General features: G+C 42.3%; 2 protein-coding genes across 6 annotated transcripts in view; one reads left to right on the forward strand and one right to left on the reverse strand.

The window, feature by feature from the left end:
• The window catches only part of LOC109915214 (11-beta-hydroxysteroid dehydrogenase type 2-like), a 117,990-nt gene that overhangs the window by 87,386 nt on the left and 6,690 nt on the right, over positions 1 to 23,914 (reverse strand). The window contains exon 1 of one of the 2 annotated variants that reach the window (XM_020514832.2): positions 17,422 to 17,778. The exons of the other annotated variant lie outside the window; for it this stretch is intronic. Within the exon in view, the coding sequence (XP_020370421.1) occupies positions 17,422 to 17,695 (274 nt within the window). The 5' untranslated portion in view covers positions 17,696 to 17,778. Of the gene's footprint in view, positions 1 to 17,421; positions 17,779 to 23,914 lie in introns of those variants that run through there. 2 annotated transcript variants of the gene reach the window in all.
• Positions 1 to 23,914, forward strand: part of zdhhc1 (zinc finger DHHC-type containing 1) — a 254,802-nt gene that overhangs the window by 65,467 nt on the left and 165,421 nt on the right. The window lies entirely within an intron of this gene.

Here is a 23,914-nt window from a genome sequence, read left to right on the forward strand (position 1 = left end):
GAGTAGGATTGGAACAAAAAAGGAAATACTATGAAAAGAGCTAGAACTCACCTGAGTTTCAAAAGCAGCAAGTCTTTTGGAATTATTGAGTGGAGTCAAAGGCAAAATTGACTCAATGTGAATGTCAGGCAGTGAAGGACAATAAAATTAGATTTTATGTGTATTCAAGTACAAAGCTACAGGAGTACAGTGAAAAGTGTATAATATCACCAAACATGGCACCACTTCTGTACAAAGTACCTAGTTACAAATCTCAGGTACTAAAATAGATTAGGTACAAAAGAGCAGAAATAAAGAAAAAATCCACAAGTTCTACATTACAGTTCTTCATAGTACAAATTAGGAAAATAAAGAAATAAAGTTAAAAGATAAGCATTACAGTCCTTCTGTAGCCTGCAGTCGCTCCATGCTGGGGGCTTTCCACCACACTGGGCTGACTCCAACAGGCTTGCAAGCCGCTGACCGCCATCTGTGACAGGCTGACTGCACCAGTCCCTGGGTCTACCAATCGCCGGCTGACCCACTCCATGGCCCCAGTCCGCTGGCCGTCCTGCTCTGTTCCAAGCCCGCTGACCATCCTGCTCCACGCCCAATGACCATCGCGCTCTGCTCCGGTCCCACTGATCATCCCACTCTGCTCCGGGCCCAATGACCATCCCGCTCTGCTCCAGGCCCAATGACCATCCCGCTCTGCTCCGGGCCCAATGACCATCCCGCTCCGCTCTGGCCCACCGACCGCAGGCCGTCCCGTTCTGCCCCAGCTGCCACAACACTTCGATGCCATCACTGCCATTCTCTCCAATGGGTAAATTACAAAAACAGCTATAAGAATTTTTAAAAGAGAATGAGAACAGGTAAAGAAAAGCAGACGGGAAGGGTGAGCCCCATAATGGATGGGGACAAGGAAGAAATGGAGCACTCAGACTGTCCTGGCAGTGGAATAGAGATTTAGAGGGATTGGGAGTCCACAGTGAAACATAATAGCCAGAACACTGGACTATTACAGTGATGGAGAGTATGAGAAGACTTGTGGATGTAGGTGGGAAGAGATTGGACAAGGGAGAGTGTTGAGGTGGATGGAAAATTGGTTGAGAACAGTAAGGACAGAATGAAATAATGAGCTTACTAAAGCAGTCCTTTTTGTGGATCTCGAGCAGGAAGTAAGAGCGGGCTGTATGCAGTTTAAGGGAAGATTGCCAGAGGATACAAGACCATTGATAGTCTTGGAAATGAAGATTGATGTGGTGTGGTCATGGGTTGATTCAGGGAGAACAGATCCTATGTTTTGTTTCAGCACTTATCCAATGGCCACCCTCCTCTGTACATGCTTATAACTTCCATGTCAAACTTTTCCCAAATCTACTTATGCCTGATTTGCTGGGCATTTTGAGAATTTTCTGGTTTGATTCTATTCTTAGTGCTCCGCACAGATTGAATGAAGTACTGAGATCATTAATGGATGGATGAGATAAGAAGGTGGTGAGCAAAGTGGAGAGAAAAGGAGAATTGGCAGTTAATGAGGGAATCAGGCTCTGTAAGGAAATTAATATTTTGAAAGCAGAAAGCAGCAAGCAAGGGGGTTTAGAGAAACAGTTTATTGGACCAACCATGGTGATAGTTGATGATAGAACAGAGGAATTGAAGAAGAAATCATCTTCTGTTGGAGATGCAGGGTGTGCACATGATGGTGGGAAGTCTGTGGAAAAGGTTGAATAAAAGGATGAGTCGGGAGTGAAGAAGGGAGCGGATTTCCATTTTGGTTGAAATAACGCAACTCAAACTATTTTCTCCACGAAGGGGGCCAGCTGGTTCCTCAGTTTGACGTCTAATCTGAAGCTGTACTTCCCCAGTATTGCACGAAGGCACCAACACAAATCTTTTTCCTCAGTCCATACAGGGTAACTTGAACTCATAATTTTCAGAATTGAAGGCGAGAAAGTTTGCAGTGATCCGCAGCTGATATCCTAAAGAGAGGGTCGCCTAGGTTGTGGTGTTCTGCATCAATTACCTTCTGTGGACGGCAGAAATAACTAAGTGTGTCAGAGAAGGCAACTCTTTATTTCATTTGCTGTGAATGTCAAGTTTCTGGATTTCTTTATCATAACCATTTTGAGTGTTTAGTTCCTATTATACTATGGGATGGCATTGCTGGATTATGGAGCTTTTCTGCTTTTGGCAGCAATGTGGAACCATGTACAGACCAACTACATGACCAGGAGAAAGTGCCTAAGCAATAAGAGTCCTGCTAGAACAATGTTTCCATTTCTCATTCCAGCCATCTTTGAGGCCTCTTTGAGCAAAACAGCCAATTTATTGTCAATTAGTGCAAAATTATGGGCCGCTTTGTTCTGTGGACTACTGCCCAGTTGGAACCAGGTGGAGATTGCACAACCTCAATTTCAGTGAAGGACCCAGACAGCTGTGAGGTGTTGCTGTTGTCATTGTGCAAGGCTGGGCTGTAGTCTAAATGCTCACAAAACAGAGAGAATTTTGCTTTTACTAAAAAGTGTCACACAGTCGCAGGAGCAGCTGCAAACAGACGCCCAGAAATTCCACTGTCTTGTGACATAGCACACAACATGCACCACCAGACTGCATGTTTCAGATGTTATTGAAAAAACTGGACTCACCAAACCTGTTCTTCTTCTCAGCCAACAAGGTGTAGAGCTGGATGAACACAGCAGGCCAAGCAGCATCATAGGAGCAGGAAGGCTGACGTTTTGGGCCTAGACCCTTCTTCAGAAATGGGGGAGGGGAAGGGGCTTCTGAAATAAATAGGGAGAGAGGGGGAGGTGGATAGAAGATGGATAGAGGAGAAGATAGGTGGAGAGGAAACAGACAGGTCAAAGAGGCGGGGATGGAGCCAGTAAAGGTGAGTGTAGGTGGGGAGGTAGGGAGGAGATAGGTCAGTCCAGGGAGGACGGACAGGTCAAGCGGGCGGGATGAGGTTAGTAGGTAGGAGATGGGGGTGCGGCTTGAGGTGGGAGGAGGGGATAGGTGGGAGGAAGAACAGGTTAGGGAGGCGGGGATGAGCTGGGCTGGTTTTGGGATGCGGTAGGGGGAGGGGAGATTTTGAAGGGAAAAGTTGTGGTTTCCCTGCAACCGCAGGAAGTGCTACACCTGCCCCCATACCTCCTCCCTCACCCCCATCCCAGGCCCCAAGAAGACTTTCCACATCAAGCAGATGTTCACCTGCACATCTGCTAATGTGGTATACTGCATCCGCTGTACCCGTTGTGGCCTCCTCTACATCGGGGAAACCAAGCGGAGGCTTGGGGACCGCTTTGCAGAACACCTACGCTCGGTTCACAATAAACAACTGCACCTCCCAGTCGCGAACCATTTCAACTCCCCCTCCCATTCCTCAGATGACATGTCCATCCTGGGCCTCCTGCAGTGCCACAACGATGCCACCCGAAGGTTGCAGGAACAGCAACTCATATTCCACTTGGGAACCCTGCAGCCCAATGGTATCAATGTGGATTTCACAAGCTTCAAAATCTCCCCTCCCCCTACCGCATACCAAAACCAGCCCAGCTCGTCCCCGCCTCCCTAACCTGTTCTTTTTCCCACCTATCCCCTCCTCCCACCTCAAGCCGCACCCCCATCTCCTACCTACTAACCTCATCCCGCCCCCTTGACCTGTCCGTCCTCCCTGGACTGACCTATCTCCTCCCTACCTCCCTACCTACACTCACCTTTACTGGCTCCATCCCCGCCTCTTTGACCTGTCTGTTTCCTCTCCACCTATCTTCTCCTCTATCCATCTTCTTTCCGCCTCCCCCTCTCTCCTTATTTATTTCAGAACCCCCTTCCCCTCCCCCATTTCTGAAGAAGGGTCTAGGCCCGAAACGTCAGCCTTCCTGCTCCTATGATGCTGCTTGGCCTGCTGTGTTCATCCAGCTCTACACCTTGTTATCTCAGATTCTCCAGCATCTGCAGTTCCTACTATCTCCTTCTCAGCTGATCTGTTGTTCAGTTCTGGCCCTATAGATTATTTCATTTCATTTACCAGAGTTAAATGTCGACTCTGACATTTTTGAAGATCATTCTCTCAAAATTCTCTGGATTCATCTACCTACCCAACCATCACCACCAATATCCTAGATTGTTTGAAAAAGTTCCTTTAATAATCTTTGTACGAATGTTTTAAAAAATGCCTGTTTGACTTAAGAAAAACACAACTGGAATGGAATATGCTGAAGTGGGTACAAAACTGGAGATAGAACTTATCTTCCTGCAACCTGATTTGAATTTCCTTTGTAATAAATTAATTTGTTTATTCTAAAAAAAACACACTCACATCAATGTTGTCATCACTTGTGAGCATGATCTGTGAAGAGAGATTTCTGAAGAATCACCAGTTCATAATCAGGACGTGCCACAACATCTAAATAATTGTCAAAACTGCCATAATTGTTCAATGCTATAAGGCATGAAGCAAAGCAGAATCGCTCTGTTCCCCTGTCCATGTTATAGTAGCTCAGCCCTGCCATTACAGCTGAAATTCAGTATTCCTGGGATCAAGAGACAGAGGGGTAAGGAATAAAACAAAGTTCAGGTATGTCTCCTGCCTACAAATGCTATCAGCATGAGCAGAAATGTTGGATGTGCTCAACTGTGATCCTCATGGATTCTTGGGCCATGTTATTCCGTAGAAATAACAACCTGGCACAGGGGCCAGAAACTTTTCCTGGTGATCCAACTCTACAGCAGGCATAGGATTCCATCATTTAAAAAAAAAACAGGAGCAGGTAGAGGTGTCTCTCAGGATGGCCAGCACTTGAGGAAGCTTGTAATATGCAGAGAAGACTGCTGGACATTTATAAGGGGTTTGGACAGGAGTGCAAAATATCTGAGGTACTGGCCAAGTTACAGACCTGTAACTATAGGTAGATTAGTCATTCTGGTAGTCAGCAGACTAGTATCTTCTCTGCTCGCTAGGTGTACCAGTTCACCAGAAGATTCTCAAGAACTGTCTGACTTGGGTAGTCACTGGCCTTGATCTGTCTGGCTCGTGTAACATTGTTTGGAAGATTCCTGCCAAATGTAGCTCAGAGGATCAGACAGAAAAGTTTGGAACCTTTTAGCACAAACCTTTCCACCAGACTTAGAGTAATAGAATCCCTACAGTGTGGAAGCAAGTTATTCAGCCCATTGAGCCCACACTGACCCTCCAACCTAGACCCACCTCCCTACCCTATAATGCTGCATTTCCCATGGCTGACCCATCTAGCCTGCACATCCCTGGACACTGGGCAATTTAGCATGGCCAATCCAACTAACCTGGGCATCTTTGGACTGTGGGAGGAAACCAGAGCACCCAGAGGGAACCCTGCAGACATGGGGAGAATGTGCAAACTCCACACAGACAGTTGCCTGAGGCTGGAATCAAACCTGGGTCCCTGGCACTGTGAGGCAGCAGAGCTAACCACTGAGCCACCATGCTTCTAGCAGAACTGCATAGGAGGAGCTAAAGACTCTAAATTCTCTCATTGTCCTGCTTGTACGATATTAAATTTTACTTAAATCCATTATATGTCAAAATGTCATGGCATTATTTCACACAAGGAATTGCTTCTCCATTCCTGAATGCTGAAATATAAGTAAAAAGCCAGGGCAGCCATTCTATATCAACATCAAACCTCAATTCTGAAATGAACATCCAATCTATTTTGCAGATGGCCCTCAAAAAGGAAGGAGAGAATATCCTGATGTTGCAGGAACTGACTGCTCCATTTCGAATTGTGCTGTAGAAACCCGAGAGTTCATCCAAACCACAAGTGCATCTGCAGGAGTGTACGTCCTTCAAAGCACCACAGCTCCTGAATGTATTATGGGCTCATGCCACACAGATCTGACCTGCTGACAAGACAGAATCAGTGACTCAGATCACTGGATTGCTACCTGGGTGTGGTATGATACGCTAATCATCATCTGAAAAGGAGACAGCCAATTGGAAAATCTTTATTCCAAAGCTAAAGTTGTGGCATCAATGACACTTGATCTTTGACATTGATAGCATATCTTTGAAATCACAGAAAATAATGCTGCTTTGAGAGATACTGAAGGAACTCAAGCATTTTTAAAAAGCACAATAACATCTGACAAGATTCTAGTAATTTCTTTAGAAAGAATTGCGTAGCATTGCGATTAGAAGCTTTAGTTATTTAATTACTCTCACTGAGCCGTCATTGTACTGTGGATTAATGAGATATACAGCGTAATGGATCACTGACAGAGAGCCCAAATGATCAAATAAGAAACTTCTTTGAAGTTTCAACCTAATCATAAGTAAATAGGAAGTAAATAGTGACTGAGTCACTTCAAAACATCCCAGCATAAAACACCATTAGTGTACAGGATCAGATTTCCAAAATTCTATGGTTGGTGCTTGGAAAAAAAAATCTCCAATTTCTCTGTCCAATCATACCTTTTAAAACAAACAAGGGTTTTTTTGTTATTTCCTTTCGTTATACAAGAGTTTCATTATTGTCAGAAAGAATCTTGCCCACTAGGGCAGTGCTTCCCAAAGTTGGTGGGGGGGGTGCGGGGAAGGGGAATGTTAGAACCCCAAGTGAGTTACAATTTCAATCTCCCCAGCTCTGAAGCAACAATGGCCACTATCTACCAGGTCCCTGTTCTCACAGGACCCCTTCTCCACTCTCAGTCTTCACCAAGAACCTCTACAGTGTGGAAGCAGACCATTCAGCCTATCTGAACTAACCACACTGACCATCCAAAGAGCATCCCACCCAGACCCACCCCTCTACCTTATCTCTGTAACCTTGCATTTCCCACAGCTAACCCACCTAACCTGCCCATTTTTGGACTGTGGGAGGAAATCGGAGTACTTGGAGGAAACCCACAGAGACACAGGAAGAACGTGCCAGCTCCACACGGGCAGTCGCCCAAGGTTGGGATTGAACCCAGGCCTCTGGTGCTGTGAGGCAGTTGTGCTAACCAGTGAGCCATCGTGAGAAAAGAAAAGAAAAGTTGCCACTATTTTGAAGCCTTGATTTGGGGTCACAGTTAGGAAACATTTAGCAAACATAACACTCGGGAACAATCGGCCCAATGAAAGAATGGTGTTTCGTAAGGGATGACAATATGAAAAGTAAGGTGCAATACAGTATTGTTCTATAGAGATGACACAGCAGCACAGAAAAAAGCAAATTCATCTCTGGGTGCAATCATGCTAGAACATCTTTTGACATAAAGTAAAATTGAGATACAGTTGCTGACATATTTTACTCCATGCTTGAGCATTCAATTAATGATTTACAATTAGAACACAGCACTGTGTCAGTTGTCTGCTTTTTTTAATATTGTGGAAGCACTTCTATTAAAAGCAGCTTCACATAATATTAAAGGTGCAAATGTATCATACTTGCTTTCGCTTACATTCTGGAGCAGAATTTAAACCATTATTAGCAACACAGAAAATAAAGACTTGCTCTGGCCATTATCAAGTTTTTCTGAGCCATAGAGGTAAGGACTGTATCGACAGCTTATATGAGTAGGTCAACAACTCAAACTGTCCATCAGTCATAGAATCATATAGTACAGAAGAGGCCTTTCTGCCTATCAAGCCTGTACCACCAAAGATTTCCTACTACCTACATTAGACTCACTTCCCCACACTAGGCCCATCAATTTGAATTTTCAAGTGCTCATTTAAGTGTTTTTTAAAAGTTGTGAGGTTTTTAACCACAACTACCCACCCAGGCAGTGCATTCCAGGCCCCCACCACCCTCTGGGCAAAAAAGAATTTTCTCAAATCCCCTCTAAACCTCCTGCCTTTCATTTTTAAATTATATCCCTTTGTTATTGACCCTAAGGGGAACAGCTCATTTCTATTCACACTGCCAATGCCCTTCTTAATCTTACATCTCTATCAGGTTGCCTCCTCAACTTCTCTGTTCCAAAGAAAACAGCCCAAGCTGAACTGCTCCATCCCAGGCAACATCCTGGTGTATCTCCTCTGTACCCCCTCCAGTGCAATCACATTCTTCCTATAGTGTGTAACCAGAACTGCATACGGTGTTCCAGTTGTTGCCTAACCAAAGCTCTGTACAGCTCCAACATAATCTCCCCGCTTTCATAACGTATGCCATGATTGATAAAGACAAGTGTCCCATATGCCTTCTTAGCTACCCTATTAACCTGCTCTGTCACCTTCAGGGATATGTAGACAAGTATCCCAAGATCCCTCTGTTCTTCTGAGCTTCCCAGTGTCCTGCCATTCATTGAGTATGCCCTTGTGTTGTTCCCTCTCAAAGTGCATCACCTCATAATTATCAGGATTAAATTCCATCTGACACTGATCTGCCCATCTGACCAACCTGTTTATATCTTCTCGTAAGCTAACATCTTCCTCCTCATTGTCAACTGCCCGTCAAACTTTGTGTCACCTGCAAACTTATTTAACACACACCCCCAATGTTCTCATCTACATCATTTATGAATATCACAAACAATAAAGGGACCAAGCACTGACCTCTGTGGAATGCCACTCTACATCAGACTCAATGGTCACACAAATAGCCTTCCACCACCACCTTCTGGTCTCCATCACTAGGCTAGTTTGGATCCATTTGCCCAAGTTACCCTGGATCCCATGTGCTTTGACTTCTTTATCAGTTTCCCATGTGGAACCTTGTCAAAGGCCTTGCTGAAATCCATACAAACTACATCAATAACCCTACCCTCATCCAAACACTTGGTCACCTCCTCAAAAAATTCCACCAGATCTGTTAGGCGTGACCTCTCTCTGACAAAGCCATACTGACTATCCCTGATCAATAGCACAGTGTTGACTTCAGAGTTATTTATTAAAGGCAGAAATTCCATAAGTAGGAATGAAGGAACGGTCCAGGCTACTTGTTTTCATTCTTGAGATTTATAAATGCAATAAATCTTTGTACTGGAGCAAATTTTTACACTGACAAAATTCCTTTTCTTCCATCCTAAGTAAAATATCCCCTAATAATATACAACACATTGGGTAACTGGGATTCAATAAACTTAATTGTCAACATGCAACAAGAATTCATCTGATTACTTCTATGAAGGTTGAAAATTAATTGTTGGCACACACCCTCCCAGGCCAAAGGTTTCAGCCAGAACCAAACAATTTCTGTCTCTATCTCTGTTATCTCCAACAGTGCCTCAACACATTAAGATCAGTATATTTTCTCAACTCTGTACCCATTTAAATCTATTCATCACTTCCCCACTTTACCATTTACTTAGGCTCCAAACAAAGAAACTCCCTCCTTAAAACTTGCCCACCTCTCCCTTGTCCATCTTGAAACTATTCTTAATATTTAGCTGTTTAGTCACTAGTCCAATATTTCTGTTATTTTGGTGCCATCTGACAACAACTGGCTTCACAGTCAGTCAAACTCTTCCTAATTACACTCCTATGAGGCTCCACAGAACAGTTTAACATGTTAAAGGATACTATTTAATGCAGGCGCTTGGTGGCTCTGTGCGTAGCACTGCTGCCTCACAGTGCCAGGGACCCAGGTTTGATCCCAGCCTTGGGAGACTGTTTGCGTAGAGGTTGCACATTCTCCCTGCGTCTGTGTGGGTTTCCTCCAGCTGCTCTGGCTTCCTCCCACAATCCAAAGATGTGCAGGTTAGGTAGATTGTCCATGCTAAAATTGCACAAGGTATCTAGGGATGTGCCAGCTAGGTGGATTAGTCATGGGAAATGCAGTGTTATAGGGTAGGGGGGTGAGTCTGGGTGGGATGATCTTCAGAGGGTTGGCGTGGACTTGATGGGCTGAAGGGCCTGCTTCCATACTATAGGAATTCTATGATAACAGTGACTTTAACAACGTATCACCACTCAGGTCATCTACAACTAGTGCCCACAGGGACTAACTTGAAAGAAAGTTGAATACAGGGAAATAGATAGAGCTACTCTATAGATACTCAAATAAAGAAAAGAATGTTAAACACAATGAAAGCAAGGACCTGCGAGATAAAGTCTCACTAATTCCCAAATAGTTGACCCTGAGCAAAGTAAAGTAATACAATAGACAGGGGAGAAAGGTCATAAAGGAAAAACAGCAGTGAAGAACAAGAACATGCAGAATGTGGAAGTGACACAAGATAGTTAAGAGTTGGTGAGGATAGCTTTCTTCGGGTCAAATGAGTTGAACAATCTCAGAAAGAGAAATAACAATTCTGCCAATTATTATTTCCAGCAGAATAGTAGAATTGTTGCCTCAAGTCAGTGAATTGGACGGGAGTTTGAACTGAATCAATTTTTAAACTTGTGACTTGAATAAAAATGAGTTGACTTTCCTCAGTTTCAAAAAATATATATTTTGTGAATCGCAGCATGAAGTAGAACCATAATACATGGAAACTCTCAAAGATTTTGTTGTTCTGCCTGGTCCTACCCGTTGCCACTGATGATTGGCTGCTGTGGAGATTAGACTGCCAGATCTACACCAAAGGGTGTTCAAATAGCCTTTTAAATATCATATTCCCCATCCCCTCCTTTCTCATTGACCTCATGAGAGGAGAACTCTGTTGGAGTTGTTGGATGGCCTTTAGGATACTTACCTTCTTTAGTCAAGGCTTTGAATACAACAGCAAGGAGGTTACGATGGAGCTGTGCTAGATGTTTGTTAGGCCATAGTGGGAGTACTGTGTAGTTTTGATCACCACTGTATAGGAAGGATGTGATTGCACAAGAGAGGATGTAGAGGAGATCCACCAGGATTCAGATAATGAAGACAGGCTAGATAGGCTGATTCCTTACAGCAGAGAAGGATGAGGGGCATAGATAGGGAGAAGATTTTCCCTTTAGTAGAGGGGTCAATGACCAGGAGGCACAGTTTTATGGTAAGGAGCAGCAGGGTTAAAGAGGAAAACAATTTTTCACCCAGAGGATGGTGGATTTCTGGAAGTCACTACCTGAAAGGATGGTACGGGTATGAATCCTCAAGACATTGAAGAACTATTTAGATGAGAGCTTGAAGCATCACAGCATTCAAGGCAATGGGCCAAGCGCTGGAGATTAGGATTAGATAGATGCTCATGACTTTCATGGACACAATAGCCCTAATGGACTTTATTCATGCTGTGAAAACTCTGACTCTATGACCCAGAGGTAGAGGATGCAAGACCACTATGTGAGAAAATGACAGAATTTTGGCCCACACGCACACACACACGCACATGCACACACGCACACGCACACACACACACAGAAACACACATTCACACACACTCTCACAGACAAACACACAGATACACACTCTCACAGACATACAGACACACACTCAAACACTCAGATACACATTCACAGACACAGACACACATACTCAGACACACAATCACAGACATGCACACTCTCAGACGCGCACGTAGATAAACTTTCACACACACAGCCACACCCACACCCCCCCTACACACACAGACAGAAACTCACAGACACATAGATACACACACACTCTCAGATGCACACACACACACTCAGACACACACACACTCACACACACATGCACACACAGACACATATATACTCACAGACATACACACAGACACACATACTCATAAAACGCACAAACACAGACATACACACACACACACAGACACACTCCCAAAACACACCCATGCACACATATGCACACACACTCTCAGACAGATACACACACTCACAGATACACACACTCACAGATACACACACTCTCAAACCCTCAGTGTTACAAGGATTACTGATCTTAACTGCACTGACCGCTGAAATGCTTATGTCATGCTGGCAATTACATCACCTTCAATCTATGCACTACACCTGCTCATGCAAGATCTGCAACACTCAGTAGATCTGGTGACATCACAGTCAAAGCATTTGCTTATACAGTTAATGAAAATTCAGTCACACAGGGAACTGTCTGTATCACAGAATTGTTATGGTGCAGGAGGCCATTTGGTCCATTGTATCTGCACCGGCTCTTCAAATGAGTATCATTACCTACTGCTGCTCTCCTGCTTTTCTCAGTGCACAAGAGTATGATTTCTACCCAATTATCATCTAATGCCCTCCACTGAATGTGGATCCACCACATTTCCAGACAATGCATTCCATACCCTCACTAGTCACTGCATGGAAAGGTATTTTCTCACATCAGCCTGGCTTTGTTTTCACATAATTTTAAATCTATGCCCTCTTGTTCTTGCTCCTTTTACAAGTGGGAAAACAGCTTTACCCCAGCCACGCTATCCAGACCTTTCATGATGTTCAAACTCTCTATTAAATCTCCGCTCAGACTTCTTCAATTTCTTCAACATATCCTCAACTGGAGTTTCTCATTTCCGGAACTATTCTTGTAAATCTCTTCTGCACTCCCTCCAATGCATTTACATCTTCCCAATAACATGGCACCCATAACTGCACACATTACTCCACATGATATCTAATAAGTGTCTTTTACAAATTCCACATCACCCCCTTGCTGCTGTGGTCACTGCCCTATTAGTAAAACCAAGCGTACTATGCTTTACTAACTGCTCTCTCCGGCACTTTCAATGATCTATGCACACTTGGACACAGGTTTCTCTGCTCTTGCATCCCAATTAGAATTGTAGCCCTATTTATTATTTTCTTTCAATGTTCTTTCTAACAAAGTGCAACACCTCACACTTCACTGTATTGAACCTCATCTGCCACCTATCCACCCATTCCACCAACTTGTCAATGTCCTTTTGGACTTTCACACTGTCCTCTTACAGTTTGCAATCCTTCCAAGTTTTATGTCATCTGGAAACTTTCGAATTTGCCCCTACACACCAAGATCCAGAATATTATGGTAAGGTAAAGTCATATTCCCAGAGGACCATAGCTTTGCTCCCTCATTGGAGAGAGACAACTGGTGGTGACTTAACCTGAGGGTCACCACACTTCAAGCAAGGGGAGGGGTTTAGAAGGCAGGACGTTCATGGTGACCTCAGCCAGTTCAGAAATTAAATCAGCGCCATTGGCATCACTCTGCATCACAAACCAGCCGTCCAGCTAACTGAGCTAACTGAACCCCTGTTAATACATTTCAGGAAAAGCAAGGGTCCCAATAGCAAGCCCTGGGTAAATCTACCACAAATCTACAAATCATCCCCCAGCCCAAAAAATATCCAGTGAGCATTACTTTGTTTCTTATCACTTAGCCAATTTTATATCCACTTTGCTACTGTTCATTTTATACCTTGACCTATAACTTCCACCACAAGTCTGTTGTGCGAGACCGTATCAAATGTCTTCTGGAAATTCATGTATGTCACTTCAACAGCATTACCGTCATTGAGCCTTTCTGTTACCTTTTCAAAAAACTCTAGCATGTGAGATTAAACACAATTTCTCCTTTAGAAATCCATGCTCACCCTTCCTAATCAACCACCTTTTTTCATGTGACTACTAAGTCTATCTTGAGTAATTTTTTCTAGAAACTTGCCTGCCCTCAAGGTTAAACTCACTGGTCTATAAATGCTGGGATTGTCCTTACAACTTTTCTTGATCAGGACCATAATGTTTGCAACTGCCCAGTCTACTGGCACCTCCCCAAAGTCCAGGAAGACTGAAGATTAGGGACAGTTCCTCTCAATTTCTATCCCCTCTTCCTTCAAAATCCTTGAATGCATCTCATCTGATCCAGGTGTCTTGTCAACTTTAAGTACCAAAGTCTATCCAAGCCTTCTTTCTTATTAATTTTGAACTTTTTTAGTGGCAGAGTTTCCTCCTCTGTCACCATGGCCCAAGCAGGATCCTCCTCTTTTTAAAAACAGATACAAAGTTTTAATTTAATACCTCAGCCATAAACCCTGCCTCTGTGTGTTAATCCCTTTTTTGGTCTCTAATCAGTCCTACCCCACTTTTAACCACACTTTTCCTATTTATATGCCTATAGGAGATTTCAGGATTTTTCTATATGTTAACTGCTAGTCTCTTCTCATAATTCTTCTTTGCTTCTCTTAATTGCTTTTTTAACCTCCTGCTAAACCTTTGGTACTCCTCTTGGTTCTCACTTGTATATTCTGCCTTACAGTTCTGATATATCTGTGAAAGATAATTTATTTGTTGGCTGTGCAATATTTGGTATCACATTTAGTTTGGCACCTGAAAAGTCATCTGAAAATCGTTAATGTTTTTTTAACAAATTCAATTATTTGATCACACTTCCTTACATTTGAATGAACACCAGTCTTTTCCAAACGTAGAGTCCTGAATGACTTCAGCTATTGTAATGTTATTAGTTGTAGTACTATCATACATCACAAATGATTGCAAAAAATCACACATTACATTTAGGCTACTATTAAATTTGACTATTCTGACCTCAATGTTGGAAAATCTGTGCCCAGAAAGTAGGCAAGATTCATTTAACCACAGGAATAGGCCCCCAGTTTAGGATTATTATTGCACAGTCAATAAATAGAACAAAGTAAGGTTTGTTTAAATTTTTGGTTTGCATTTTGATCCTTGTCAGATTTGCAGACCGCAGTGAAGTAAGCAAGAGGACACAATACTAACTTATAAAAGAGATTTGTGAGCTGACTTCAAGAAATATTGATCTGTGTTTGTGATTTTGTTAATAGATAAAAGACAATCTTCCCAAAATGTTTGCAGTGTGCTCACTTATAGCAATAAGAAACCTTGGCACTGAAACATCAAATGGAAGAGAAAGATGGTTTAAGTTGAACATGATGAAAAATTAGTGAAGTGAACAAACCAGGCTGCGTTTTTGTGAAAAAGGAGTAGAAGCTGTGCAACAACTGTCACTTCAGGAGCACTCTAAAATGTGTTGCTGTCTTCTTGGCGAGTGATACTGTCCTGCACATTTTGAAAAAGAAAAGAGACAGCTGTTGCACAATGCTAATGACAGCTGATGTTCTCATAGCAGCAGACAGAACGTTTGTCCTAATCTGACCCTTTTCTTCAGTGAAACTTTTAACCGTTGCCAAGGTGATCCGCAGTTGTGTTAATGGCAATCTGGAAGAATTTTCCCCTCACTGTGCCCCAAAGATCTTGGATACCAATGTGATCTTTATAGCACACTCCTATCATCAACTAACACAGTCACAAATGGACATCGTTACAAATACCAAATGAGCAGTTCGTCATCAACTTACTGACAGGATATGTTTATTATTTAGGATTTGTTTATTATTTTAAGATTCATGATTTATTAATATAGGAGGGTGCAATGCCCGTGGAGTTAATGGCACTTTTGGAAAAACAAAACTATGATATGAGGAAGCATATTTCTCTTGTCTACCACTACCACCCCAGTCATCCCCCAGCCATCCCAAGCCCCTACCCCAGTCTTCCCTCATCACCCCAATCTCCCCCAGCCACCCCACACCCCTACTCCAGTCTCCCCTAGACATCCCCGACCCCTACCTGAATCTCCCCTCACCATTCCACAACACAATAGTCTCCCCTCGCCCTCCCAATCTACCCCAGCCAACCCACACCCGTACCCCAGTCTCCCCATACCACCCCAATCACCCCTGACCATCCCACACACACAACCCAGTCTTCCCTCACCACCCATCCACACCCATACCCCAGTCTCCCTTCATCAGCCCAATCTACCCCAGCCACCCCACACCCCTGCTCCAGTCTCCCCTAACCATCCCACACCCCTACCTGAGTCTCCCCTCACCATCCCACAACACAACAGTCTCCCCTCAACCCCAATCTCCCCCAGCTATCCCGCCACCCTACCCCAGTCTCTCCTCACCATCCCAATCTCCCCCAGCCATCCCACGTCTCTATCAAGTCTCCCTTCACCACCCCAAACTCCCCCAACTATCTTACACCTCTAAGCCTAGTTTGCCCTCACCACATCAGTGACCTCTCACGACCCCACCCCAATCTCCCCTCACCACCCCACCCATCTAACCTATAAGTCATTTGTAGAATGTTCTATTTAATCCATTCCTTGAGCACACATTCAGTTATAGGCATCACGCTCTGGGGGATACTGTACTTCAGGTTTGGAGGGTAGAGCACAAATTCAGCAGATCTATAGTGGGGTTCCTGGGTTAAATTATGAGAATGCTAGGAATTTTTTCTATTACGGAAGATCAAGGGGTGATCTAATGGACATGTATAGAATGATTAAAGAATTGGGCAGGCTAGAGAGAAACTGTTTCTTGTGGTGGGAATAAAGAGGGAGCTTAATCGTAAAATTAGAGCGAGGCCATTCAGGGATGATATTAGAAAGCACTTCTCCCATTCGCCTTTGTGTGAAATCTGGAACTTGCTTCCCTCAACAGTTGATTTCAGTTAGATTAATAGATTAATTTCAAGTTAGATTAATTTCAAATTTAGCTTGACAATTTTTTTTAGATGCAAAGCAGCCAAGATCAAATTTGCTTGTGTAGTAAGGACAGTGGCCGACTTCCTCACACTCCCACTACTGTATGGAAGAGAAAGAAGTTTATAAATCAACATTGATTCATGAATACATAAGATTTGTCAGACTTTGGCTATTAGGGTTCCATTTTGACTAGCTCATTTAAAATCACAAATAAGCAAAGAGGTGAAATGCTTGCTTTTACGTATGTGTTCATCAAGCACTGGTTTTAAAGTTAATGGATGGTGCTGACTTGCAAACAGCCAGTAGGCTGTAGTTAGCACAACAGTTAATGGCTGGAAAGACTTTTTTTTTCAATTGTGAATGTAATATTTGCAGTAGCAGAGCAGTGCCCTGTTCACTGGTGTCTGGACCCTGCTGATCTAGTAAAACTTTGCCAGTTTGTCCTCTGCCATTGAAAAGATGAGAGAAATGGGAAGAAATTGGAAAGAAAATCATATCTGCCTGTTAAAACTTTGCTCCCCACTTCAACTTGTAACAGAATTTTCGTTTTAGTTTTAGGTTTAATTTGGATGAAAACCTGCAAAATGATTTCCAGGAGAGATTGGATTGCTTTAAAAAATGGAATACATCAACTTTGTTTCATTTTATTTTACAAAAAAAGGGCAATTTGACATAAGTAGAAACACAGTGTGAAGCAGTCCCAAAATCTCAGCGCAATGAGTGGTCTCAAACTGTCTCTGCTCTCTGCAACGTTTTACAGGTAAAAAAAAACTAGCATCACTTGGAAGGAAGTGACAGAATCTGAGACAGCCCAATTATTTTGCCACTGTGAAAGTATGCCACAGACATAAAACGATTGTAGACAGTGCAACACATGTTTTATCATTTCGGAATCTCAGAGGCTAGTCTACTGAAGCGTATCTATTAAGATTTAAAATGGTCTATTTACAATTTGAACTAATAATCTGCGTAACAGAATACATTTCTACTTTTGGATATTTGACAGCCTGCAATTTTTGTTTTTGCAAAATCCACTTGAATAAAATTCGAACACGTATTTTTTCAGTAATAGGGTGCCTCTTACCTGTAATGAGCACAGCCTTTCCCTGCACAGATAACTTAGGCGAGGAAAGTGACTGAAAGGCAAGAAAGCACACAGCAGTGAAAATCAGGACCCCTGACAAGCCGGCCAGATACATGCAACAGATCCTCTCCAGGAGGAGAAGAAGAATCGCATAAATTATCAGGCGATGAGTCAGTTGTACTTCAGGCATGAACAGCCTCAGGAAAGCGACAGTGCCTAGCAAGGTGATAACACACATATACACTAGAAAGGAACTAGAATAGTCGTCCTCCATTGATTCTGGCAGAAACACACTTTGCAGCCGGTTCAAGTCTCGACTGATTCAAAGACCGCACTTATACTATAACTGTTCGAAGAAACGAGTAGCCCCAAAAGGGGGAGGGACTACGGAAATATGCACCAATTTAAATAGTTAAAGAAAACTTAAAACTCAGCAGTTTAGGATGAAGTTTACGATAAGGAACGATTTCAAATCTTAAACCGAGATCTGGAGGCGCTGCCTCAGTCCAGCTGACTGGAGAGTACCCCACGTTTGCTTTCAATTTTGAAACAAACACAATGAAGCTTAAAGAATATCTGCCATTTGATGTTGGAAAGCTGCCAAGAGGCTGAACTTAAATCTGGGAGGTAAACTTCCCAGCACCGGAGAATCACAATCTTTCGTTAAAAACTACAATAAAAGCGCCGCTCAGGTGTAACATCCAATATATTTTTGCAGGTCCTGGCGTGGGCAGTGCAAGCGAAGGTTAATTTTTTCCGGTGGTTGTGAAAGCGGGTGGGAATCGGGGTATTGCTAATCGTGAAATGTCACATTGGGTGGAAATGAAGTATTACAGAAGCGGCTGTTAATTTGGTTTCCTAAATGTAGTGGATCATTCACTTGAAATAACACACACAGTCCGCTTTGAAACTCCAAAGAACTCGCTCCAAGGTTGCTCAATGTTTTGTCATTCGAGTTTGATTAACAAAAGTCTGCAGCTGACCTCGTGTCGAGGACATTCAAACTATCAATTTCCGGGAAACCTGTAAAAGCCACAACCAGAACTCTGTTCACCACGACCTTCATACTTCATGCCTTTTCTTTTAGCTATTGAGATGCACAACGATGGGGAATTTCAAATACGATGGGATGGATCATTCAAGAATTTCCCAATTGCACGCTCTCCCAACTGTCTGGGTTACCTGTTCAGTGGCCTTTATCACCTTAGACCCCGTCAGCCCAGGCTAGACCGATCTGAGTCAGATTCAATCACCAGACATCCCCGTCTTTCTCTAAGTCTTTCAAAAAAAAAACTGTGTTCTCTTACCCACTCCAACGTCATTCGAAGTCAGAAAGGGGCAGAACAGGTAGGGAATGACAGCCTGAAACACTTGGCATTTCCCACACCACACACAACCTTGTTTTCCGGGCTGTTGTCTGTTCTGTCTAATACAGTGAGGTACAAAGATTGATCAAACCACTGCAGCTCGAATCGTACTCCTGAAGTTAGATTTCAGCCCCACTTTGTCCTTGAGACTCACCTTCATTTCATTCTAACAGGAATGCTGATGCCCCTACTTCCCATCCTGACCTTCATGTACTCCCTCTTTTCAGAAATGCCTCCTCATTCAAAACTGCCATCTTTTCAAAACAAAACTCACACTGTTCCTTTACCCTTAGAAACTCCCACCCATGGTCAACTATCCACCTAAAGCAGATGGTGACAGACCTGCTGAGCTTTTCCAGCAACTTCTGTTTTTGTTCCTGATTTACAGCATCAGCAGTTCTTTCGGTTTTCATCCATCCAAAGACCTGGACGCCTATCAAAGATGTGCCCATTTTCCTGATAAATTCATGTTTGGATTTCTTCAGTCAGGCCTGTACGTCTTCTATAGCATTGCATGATCCTTATCAAAGTTGCTCTTTCTCTCCACTATATCTTGACCTTACTGCACATCATTCTCCTGAAATACCTCTCTTTCATTGTTCAACTCAGTGAGACTGTTTTCACTCAGTTTACACCTATTCAAACTGCAGTAATATATTTTCTTCCCAGACTTCTACAGTTAACACTGTAGACCATAAGAAATATGAACAGGAGTAGGCCATTCAGCCCCTGCAGTCTGCTCCATTTTTTAATAGGATCATGGCTGATCCGACATTCCTTACGTCCACTTTCCTGTGTTTTGCCTGTAAGCATTTATTCAACTACTGATCAAGAAGCTAGTCATGCAAGAATCTATCCTGCCCCCTCCTCTTCATTATCTATATGTAGCGCAGTAGCAACACCATCTGAAGTCAATGGGGTGGGGGGGGGGCGCAAGATTGAACTTGGTAACGCTGAGTTAGGAGGGCCATTAGGGATCCAAAATAGCATTCACAAACACACACATTTATCAGATGCAAAATAAATTGGATGCCGTTTTGGTCAAAGAGTTAACAATTACCCTTCACTGAAAATATACAGAGCAGGCAGGTCATCGGTCAGCATACAATGCTGATTTTACACCAGGAATGCTATTTTAGAATTTCAAGCTCAAATTAATTGCTATTACTGTAAAGGGAGGAATATGATGATAATGAAGTCCCAAAACTCTAAGCGTCACACCATGGATGTAAATGTTTAAATATGATCACGAAAATGGCCAATTGTTTTCCTTTGATATGCAGAGACTTTCACAGGCTTCTTCAATAAACTCAAGATAACATGTTTTTATATCACAAAACTTATTCTCAAAACAAATAGCTTAACTGGTTAAAACTATAAACTATAATCCACAACTAGAATCATATCCTCCCTTAATCTCAAAAACACACAGGACAAAAATGACTCTGTGGAGATATTACTTAATAAAAAGGGAAAAACACCCTTAATGACTCTGGTTTGTAAAACATAGGGTAGAGTTTGATGACTTCTTAAATGTTGACAAAACCGAATTACTGATGACCTTATACTGACGGGATATCTTTTAAACAAAGCTTCAGTTCAACTGAAAATCAAGCTGGATCTGAGTCTTTGGATAGTAGTCATTGTTTAGCTTTTCAGGGGCTGCAAGGCAGTCAGAATACTACACTGTAGACTGTGTCAGTTTCCTAAATTTCAACCAGCCAAAAGAGAAAGAGAGAGAGATATACTGCTGTTTTACTGCTCCTTATAAGACAGGTATTCCAGCAATTAAGGCTAAAAAAACTTTTTATTCCAGGAAGTATCAATTTTTTTTTTCTCATAGTCTTGTAGATTCCCAATGTGTCTTCACCCTCAGAGAAATGGAACACCACTTTCACATGCCTTTAATTATGATGTAGACATGAAGACATATATAACATAAAGCACAAAAAATTAGGTTTACATTAATTCCTTCTAATTCACTATTCATACAAAATCTATTGAGTTTCTTGTCACCTTTTAAAACTCTAAACAATTCCAATGTAATTACGTACTTGATAGTGCCTGAGCAATTATATTATCCTTCTCAATAATATGAACAATTTTTAAGTTACCAAACTGAATTAGCCAATTTCACCAAAACAATCAGCCAGTTTTATTTTTAAACATTTCCACAAAACTCAAGGCATTATAGTCATTGTAAATTAGAATTTTTTCATGCTTTCAAAAAGTCACTCCTGGCAAGACTTACCACTCGGTCAGCTAAGTGCAATGGTTTAAATAAGGCTTCCAATTGAGGTTGTAGACTTGCTCACCGAGATGGTATGTTTGATTGCGGATGTTTCATCACCCTGCTAGGTAACATCATCAATGTACCTCTGGTGAAGTGTTGGTGTTCTGTCCCGCTTGTTATTTATATGCCTCGGTTTGCTGGGGTGGTTGGCATCACTTCCGGTTCTGTTTTTCAGTGGTTTGTATATCAGGTCCAGTGCAATGTGTTTGTTGATGGAGTTCTGGTTGGAATGCCAGGCCTCCAGGGATTCCCTGGCATGTCTCTGTTTGGCTTGTGCTATTATGGATGTGTTGTCGCAGTCGAATTTGTGTCCTTCTTTTGTCCGTGTGTATTGGTTGACCAGTGAGAATTGGTTGTGTCTATTGGTGGCTGGTTGGTGTTCATGTATCCTTTATTGTCAGTTTTCTTCCAGTTTGGCCTGTGTAATGTTTCTCACAGTCCTAACGTAATATACACCTTAGGTCTAATTGTCACCTGTATTGCCAGTATCTTTGTAAGGAATGAGGCACTGCCAACCCTATCAGTACAATCTTCTAACTGAGGAATTGGGAATGACTCTTTCATTGTTATTCCATTTATTTTCCTGTAAACTATGCCCAATCTAGTTGACCTATCAGGTTTAGGAACTACATTACTTGAAAAGTCTGATTGCTTTGAATAGGTTCAGTGAAGTGATTTTCTAACATAAGCTGAATATCCCTTTTCACCTGAGGCTATTTCTCTGGACATGATGAGGATGTTGTTTTATTGGTACTATTCACATCAAGCCTGGCTAAAGTTGTACATCCTGATTTAATTCTACAGATTTCTTTAAATTCCATAAGTAACCTCACTAGATACTCTAGTTGTCCTTCCTCTAAAGGGGAGAATAAGGTGTCTTGCTGTCCTTGTATTTCAGTATGAGCTAATTGCATTGTGGGAAGTTCAATTTGTGAATTGCTTCTGTTTTCTCTACCTCACTGTCAATGTTTTTATCATCTTTCTTATTGCCTGACATACTTGCTTCTCTCTACTATGGCATCTTAGCACAATTGATTCTTCTTCTTGTGATCTGGAGTGTCAATTAGATAATTAATTTCACTAACCCTATTTAATTCCTGTGTAATCCGCTGAATCTTGCTTTCGTAGGATCCCACCTGTAAGGGTAACAATACTAACAACTTCATCTCTCTATGACTCTATGGCTCCTGTTTGAAATGTTCAGGTTTCAGTTTGCTTATCTGCCCATTCCTTCTTCTCTACCTGAAAAGTTTTTAATTGCTCCTGTGATACTTTGCAGGCTCCCATTTGTCTCTCCAGGAACATAGACATATAATCCATCATAGAGGATTATGGAGTTGGTTTCATCATTTGAGGAATAAGGGGTTAATTTTCCTCAACAAAAATCCTTTTATAGCTCTCTCCTGTGCTGCAGTGTTCATCTTCAGTCTCATTCTTGTGGTTTAAGATACAACTTCATCTGTTGTGTTTTCTTTCTGGGCTCCTTTTATGGAATCATTCTTAGGAACACCAATAAGTCCCAAGTGAGTCCCACATAACTTCTAGAAAACTGAATGAATGTGCAAATTTTGTTATTATAGAGGCAGATCTTTGATTTTCACTTTTACTCTCTGCACCTTCCTTTCTGGTCTAAGGATGAATTTGCAGGTTGTTCCCAGTTGTCTCTTCTTTGTACTGGTTACTTGTCTTCCTTTCACTCTCTCACCTTCTATCTTTATCACATTTATGGGGGTGACAAAAAAAGGGTTTTTTTTAATGGATCAGCTCATCAACATTACCGCCATCTCTGCCTTCTGTCTGTTACAATCCTCTGGTCTTCAACATGAGTTCTAATTACTAGAGGAAGTGAATTTTTAAATTCTTTTAAGAGCATAATTTTCTGTGGAGGTTCAAAGATGGCACTTACTTCTGGTGTTTGTTTCCAATAGTCAAAATTAATTCACTTTACCCTTCCAAATTCAAAGAAGGCCTATCCTGGATGTTTCCCAATGTTTTGAAACTTTTATCGTCAAGAACTAATTCATATTTATCAAGAATAACCCTTTTACTGCAAGATAATCTCTGGAAATAATTTCTAAAAGTGATGCAAAAATCTCAGGATCTCTTTCTCTGTCAACTTGCTTTGCATGAGCAGTGTCCAGTTTTCCTTTGGTCACTTCATTTATTTTGCAAATAAGAACTGAAAGAACTGCAGATGCTGGACATCAGAAACAAAAGCAGAAATTGCTGGAACAGCTCAGCAGGTCTGTCAGCATCTGTGGAGAAAAATCAGAGTTAACGTTTCAAGTTCAGTGACCCTTCTTCAGAACTCATGGTAGGGAAATGTCGGTTTATATGCAGAAGATAGGGTGGAGGAGGGGTTAAGGAGTAAACAATAGGCAGAGATAGAGCCGAAAGAAAGAGAAGAACAGTTGGATAGACAAAGGAATGACAATCAATCAGTCAAGGAGAATGAGTAGCTATTAACGGGGACTGTTAGTGGCTTACAATGGGTAGTGTGTAAAAGCAGACCATGTGATAACAAGGCCTGGTGTGTTGGTGTTGGGGTAAGGACATGGGAAAAGGTGTCTCAAGCCCTAAAATTGTTGAACTTGATACTGAGTCCAGAAGGCTCTAGAGTTCCCACGTGGGAAATGAGGTGCTGTTCTTTTAGCTTGCGCTGAACTTCGCTGGAGCACTGCAGCAAGCCTGAGACAGAGATGATGGCCAAGGAACATGGAAGTGTATTGAAGTGACAGGAAACTGGAAGCTCAGAGTCTTTTTTGCAGGCAGAATGCAGGTGTTCTGCAAAGCGGTCAACCAGTCTGCACTTCATTTGCCTAATGTAGAAGAG

Source organism: Rhincodon typus, chromosome 15 (genome assembly GCF_021869965.1).
Source record: "Rhincodon typus isolate 14 chromosome 15, sRhiTyp1.1, whole genome shotgun sequence".
NCBI lineage: Eukaryota > Metazoa > Chordata > Chondrichthyes > Orectolobiformes > Rhincodontidae > Rhincodon > Rhincodon typus.